General features: G+C 36.2%; 2 protein-coding genes across 3 annotated transcripts in view; both read left to right on the top strand.

Annotated features, from left to right (window-relative positions):
- The first annotated feature begins 1,517 nt into the window (after nucleotides 1–1,517).
- LOC115237662 (nuclear localization sequence-binding protein-like) lies at nucleotides 1,518–2,002 on the top strand. Its single transcript, XM_029810859.1, has 2 exons — nucleotides 1,518–1,877; nucleotides 1,970–2,002. Exons 1-2 carry the CDS (start codon nucleotides 1,518–1,520, stop codon nucleotides 2,000–2,002), a joined length of 393 nt encoding a protein of 130 aa, XP_029666719.1.
- Nucleotides 2,003–2,025: 23 nt separating this feature from the next.
- LOC115237685 (uncharacterized protein DDB_G0284459-like) overlaps nucleotides 2,026–5,761 on the top strand; it is a 6,436-nt gene continuing 2,700 nt past the window's right edge. Inside the window, exon 1 of one of the 2 annotated variants that reach the window (XM_029810903.1) lies at nucleotides 2,026–2,226. In XM_029810903.1, coding sequence (XP_029666763.1) covers nucleotides 2,053–2,226 — 174 coding nt within the window. In that variant the 5' untranslated portion in view covers nucleotides 2,026–2,052. The other variant, XM_029810904.1, reaches the window with a different exon arrangement.

The raw sequence follows: 5,761 nt of genomic DNA, 5'->3' as shown, positions 1-5,761 counted from the left end.
ATATATATATATCACTATAATAATTCTGTATGTAATAATCTGGATTTTCTTTTTATACATGCATATTATATTTATTCATGGCATTTTGGCATAAGATAAGATCCAGTCGTAAATTTTCTTATATTTTCGAGATAAAACGTCTATATCTAAAATACGTACGCGCGAAATAATACATTTGCATTTATTTTTATCATTTTGAATTATTTTTTATTAAAGTATTGCACTGTGATTTACAGCGCGTTTGCCGCTATATGTATAGACATGCGGATAAAAGAATGAAGAAAATATGTACATGTAAAATCGAGATCTACAAAAATAGCACATATTATTTAATATTTTTCCTTCCATTCTCTCTCTCTCTCTCTCTCTCTCTCTCTCTTTCTCAGTCACTTCGCGATACTGGAAAAGAAAATTTATCAGCGATATAGCATTTTTTCGATTTTGATCGTTCGCACGAGGATTGCACGAGTCGTCACGTGTCTACATCTGCTAGGGCTACTGAATCGGTCTGAAGGAGCCGGATAGCGTTGTTTTACGTCACTGACCAATACGTAATAAACGAGTATTCGCACACGACGGACGGTGCTTGGCATTCGGCCAAAGAACCGCTAAAGTTTCATCGCTATTGCTTTTGTTTTCGCGATCTTACGTATAATATATCTAGCCTGTGACTCACGCGCGATATTGTCATTCGCCGCTAAATTAAAGCAAATGATTATGAAATCCACTTCCGTGGATTACGCCATTTAATTGAGAGTCCACTTGGACGTCGGTCCCACCAGAACCGACTTATAGAATAGCACTATATAATACAATATAATATACGTAGTAGGGATAAGCATTATATCGTTTGCGCATTGCAGTAAGTGGTAAAACACCCGCTCTCTATTTCATGCCAAACTATTTGAGACTATAGCGCGCGTTTCGCTCTACACACTATATATAGACCTAACGTACTGAAACCGATATACCATTTTGTTTACGATTTCTAGTCTTTAACTGAAAATTTAAAATAAAAAGTTATACTTGCAGATATTTACTAGATACTGGCTCCAAGCAGAGTTTTGATCAAATAATTTCAAACTTTTTCTTTTTTAACAAATGGCTTAAAAAAGTGGCAACAAATTAAAGTTTGAGAAATCTTTGAGGTTTCCAAAAAATGTTGGAGAAAACTTGCGTCGTAATTTTGTACCCTCTGTTTGTACATCAGCGTAACATATATTGAAGGAATTAAGCGAGATACACATCATATCCAATCTTTTGCGATTGAAAACGATAATTCATTCTCTCTTTCAGCTTCTTCGATGGAGAGCACCGGTAACGATAAGCAAAACGAGTCGGATGAATGCGACGTGAACGGGGATAATAAGAAGCGAGACGGGGACGACGAGGACGAGGACGAGGACGAGGACGAGGACGACGACGACGACGACGACGACGACGAGGACGACGAGGACGACGACAACGACGAGGACGACGACGACGAGTCGACTGGGCAGGATAACGTCAATAGAAAGATGAAAGCAGAGGACAAGCGCGAGTCTTTAGAAAAGATGAATTTGAAAAACGAGATGAAAACGCTGAAGAAAGCTTTGTCGATCGACGAAGAGGACGAGAAGAGCAAGGAATCCGCCGACGAAGAGGAGCGCAAGGAAACGCGAACGAGTAGTGAGAAGAAGGAGCAAGACTCGTCTAGCGACAGCACATCCACCAGCATCTCTGATGACGAGTCCGAGACAAGTTCGGAAGACAAGACGGAGCCATCGAAGCCGGGAACGGCCAACGCGACGCAAGCGGAAACGATGAAGGAGGAATTGAAGGAAAACGCGCCCAAGAACGAGGACACCACGGATGATAGTGACATCGAAGATGATCTGGTCTCGGCGATCAATTACAACACTATTACTTCCCTGGCGGCGCTCAAGGATATGTTACAATCCTCCGGGGAGGATTCGGATGGCGTGGACAGTTTTTTTCATCATTATTTTCTGTCGCATGTTAATCGACTACCGTCGAGGACCCGCTACGGATCCTCCTTCGTATTCCACCAGCATGACTTTCTCGAGGACCAGCCCGTTGCCGAGCCCACATCTCGACAAGAGATTCTTTGATAGCAGTTTGATCGAGATGAAGAGTCAAGCGAGCAGCACCAGCACCCTCGATTACGACTCCACGGAGGAAGTGTGGATACGCAGAGTGGATTTCGTGCAGGAAAGAAAACGGCGAGTGAGTATAATCCCGATTTCTAATGATTTTAACGGAGATTGCCCAGAGAAAAAAATTTTTACTATCGAAAGCTATTAAAGAGATTTTAAGAGAAAGGAAATCAGTTGCAACTTTTTTTGTCATTCATTGTTTCCATTATTTTTTCAAGGGTTGATAAACTAATGACATGTACATATACACATTCCTATATACGTGTATTATATCGTTGTCGACATCATACTTTTATTTCATCTTTATATAATATAATTGTACCAATTAATCAATTACCGCAAAGAGAAGAAGCAGTCCGACAAATTTATTTACAGCGATCCTAGTTAATCGATTCTTGCAAATAATCTGTCTATTCGCTCATTGTTTTCTATTCAATCGAATCACGATTATATTTAGTCGGTGGTACGTAACGAAAGAAAATTAGATTCGTCGTCGTATTTGTCGCATATTTCTTCAGCAATGTTTTATTAAGATATATGCGTCGATTTATCAATGATGATTGTGCGCGCATCGTCATTATTGCTGTAACAAAACGGTTGAGAATGCTGTTTCGCGCGTAACAGCGCTTCCATATATAATCCCGAAACGGGGTAGAGATAGTCGCGTGGGTGAATGCCCGTTTAATGCGTCGTTCGTGTCGCTTTAAACTGCTCGTTCATCCATCGATCCGCATTTTTTTCATCTTGATTTTTCTTCCGTCTTGCTTTTTTAACGCGTCATTATACCGACAAAGCGCAGATTTCTGCATTTTATTACGACCCTTCTGTATGTCAAATATCATAAAGAATCACACCAAAAACAAAAATAAATGTCTCACCACATACTGTGAAGATTCGCTACTATCTTTGCGCAATTTTTGTAGACAACAAGAAATAATACTTGCGATCATCGATTCCTTGATTTTGCACGTCTCGAAAAAAGAAAGTAGTATCGATTGCAGAGAGCCCAAGACTTCATCTTCTTTTTCTCTTCTGAAAAGCGCTGATAATCTTTGTTAAAAGTTTCTTTTAAAATAATTAACAATCAATGAGAAACGAGTGATATACGTATTATGTGAATTTTTGATTATTTTTGAGGTGAATTCAATAAAAATGAGCTTTGTATGATTGTTAATTTTCAATTGTCACCTAGATATTCAGATGGCAAAAATAAGACTAGATCATATGTTTCCAAACGTTATAATATCGTTTGTCCCAGATCTCGATGTAGCTCTAACGTCTCATTGGAAGGGGTGAGGCAAAGTGATACAAGGCTTCCTTTAAGCTCTATCGATTCATTCAAAAGAGGAATTATCGAGGAATTGCGAGAGGAAGTCTTACGAATAGATATTTTGACGTGTCTACCGTTCCATGTGTCGTTTTGGCTGTAGGAAATGTTAAAACGATATTATAATGATAACGAAGAAAATTTGGATGTGCCATAGGGCGCAGAGCTTGGACAGTATATCTTGTACATTTTTCCTAGGATTGCTATATATTTTTTTGTAAGTCTTGTCGTTTCAATTCATTAACATATTATATTACATATGCTTAAATGCACTTTATATTTCTTTCGCTTTTTGAGCGATATGTGGACTGTAAAAAAAAAAAAAAAAAGGTAAATAACTGTTTTCTAATGCAATGCGGTTTCATCGGAAATATTTTGAAAAAAAAAAGACTAAAATGTGTGTCAATTTTTGAATAACTCAAATTATATATGTACAATAATTATATTTTTTAGTAAATGACAATCTATTAAATAGACATTTTTGATATAGACATTTTTGATTGTATAAATATCAATTAATTTATACGACAAAAAAAATAATACATGCTAGTATTAACATTTAGAAGAACAAGAAAATGCTATGCTTTTATTTTTATGTATATAATAAGATATTGAACTGCTTTTGAAAAGTAGATTTTATTTCCGTCTTTTAGAAAATAAAGTAGCTGTATGTAATAAAATAATAATAATATGATATAAATAGGTCGTTACGCAGATGAGCACGTAATTATCTTGATAATCGGTGATAATGGCCTTGTGACAATTGTCTAGGAAATATCATCATCGATATGATACCATCAATAATCGTAGAGACACGACCGCAAATTTCAAATACTTCACGATTCCGATAGTTTGAATCGCGCTTGTAATGGATGTGCAATTTTGAATTTGTTCAACATAAATGTTGCAAAGCTATAAGTAAAGTTTTTAAAATTTATATTAAATTAATTAGTTTAAATTTTATTGTCGATACATTTTATTTCTTGTATTTAATTATTACCGGATAATATTTTGTTTAATAGAAAAACACCGGATTGAATTAAAGAAAGACCGTCTTCGAGAAACAACACTCGCAAAAAATTTCATTGGTGTATATTAATATATATGTATGTTGTGAGTCTCATTGCCAATTTTAAAATAAAAAAATATCGAAAAAGATTATCGCGATTATCGTAGTCTGACGCGACAGAAACAATGCTACTGATGATGAGCATGACCATCGTTCAAAGGAAAATCGTTATCGATAACGAGCTGCGAAAAGATAGTGATTGCGATACTGGATACTCATTGCCGGAATACATGTTACTTGTCGTCGAAATCTTGTGGATGTATAATATCCGAGCAACAAATTTTTGAGAACCGTGTTGTTTTCGATTCAAATGTGACAAGATGTCGGTATCTCTCGGGAGAGTACGAAAGTACTCTCTGGTGCCGTATCTGGATCGTTGCCCAGAGTATCACGGGACTTATAAGGTATTAAACATAGTATTTTTCTTACAATTAACATTTCACTCGCTCAATTGATATTACGGCAGCTTATCGTTAGCTAAAACGATATTTTAAGAAAAAAAGGGGAGAGAGAGAGAGAGAGAGAAGAGAGAATAAATGAATGAAGATGAGAACCTCTCGAAGGAAGGTGCCATCCTGTCGCAATCTTCTTCGATCCCATCTCCCATTGTGCTCCGCAAGAATTCACATGAATGCGCATAACGAACGACACCACGGGGCGTCTGTCTCAGTATCCTCTTTATTCTGCAATTATACTCGATTTACAATTCATTATTGTACGTTTTTTTTTTCACCGTGTTAGTGTCGGTAATGAACGTATTTCTGTGAGTCGTATATATAAACGTCGGATGATGAAAAGCATCTTTGAGAAATTTTTCTTAGAGCATGTGTTGGCCAAAAAGGATAAAAATATTGAAGGCTACGTAATCTACCAGATAAACAAGACGATAGTTTTGTAATTTGGAAACTACATATAGTTTATGTGATTTTTTTTCCCCTTCAAATACATAAAAGATAATGATGACAGCTCACGACGTATGATAATTTATTATACACAGTATGGTTTTCATTTAGCTAAATAAGAAAACAGAAATAGATTTAAAACTTGCAAATGTACTTTAAAAATCGCAAATAAAGTAAACTGATCGCATTTATGTATCTGTTGGATACTTTTCCCGGATAAATCTTTTGTTAAAAGTATTTCAAAGATATATTATTTATTATTATGCAATTGGAATGTATGTATACAGCGAGAATGTTTTTCTCTCTT

Source organism: Formica exsecta, unplaced genomic scaffold (assembly GCF_003651465.1).
Source record: "Formica exsecta isolate Colony F162 unplaced genomic scaffold, ASM365146v1 scaffold303, whole genome shotgun sequence".
In the NCBI taxonomy this organism is placed as follows: Eukaryota; Metazoa; Arthropoda; class Insecta; order Hymenoptera; family Formicidae; genus Formica; species Formica exsecta.
This window is presented reverse-complemented; position numbering and strand designations above follow the sequence as displayed.

Coding starts and splice junctions, on each gene's coding strand:
- LOC115237662 (XM_029810859.1), top strand. CDS start 1,518: ATGAAAGCAGAGGACAAGCGCGAGTCTTTAGAAAAGATGAATTTGAAA. Junction 1,878..1,969: donor GTGACATCGAAGATGATCTG/GTCTCGGCGATC, acceptor TGGCGTGGACAG/TTTTTTTCATCATTATTTTC.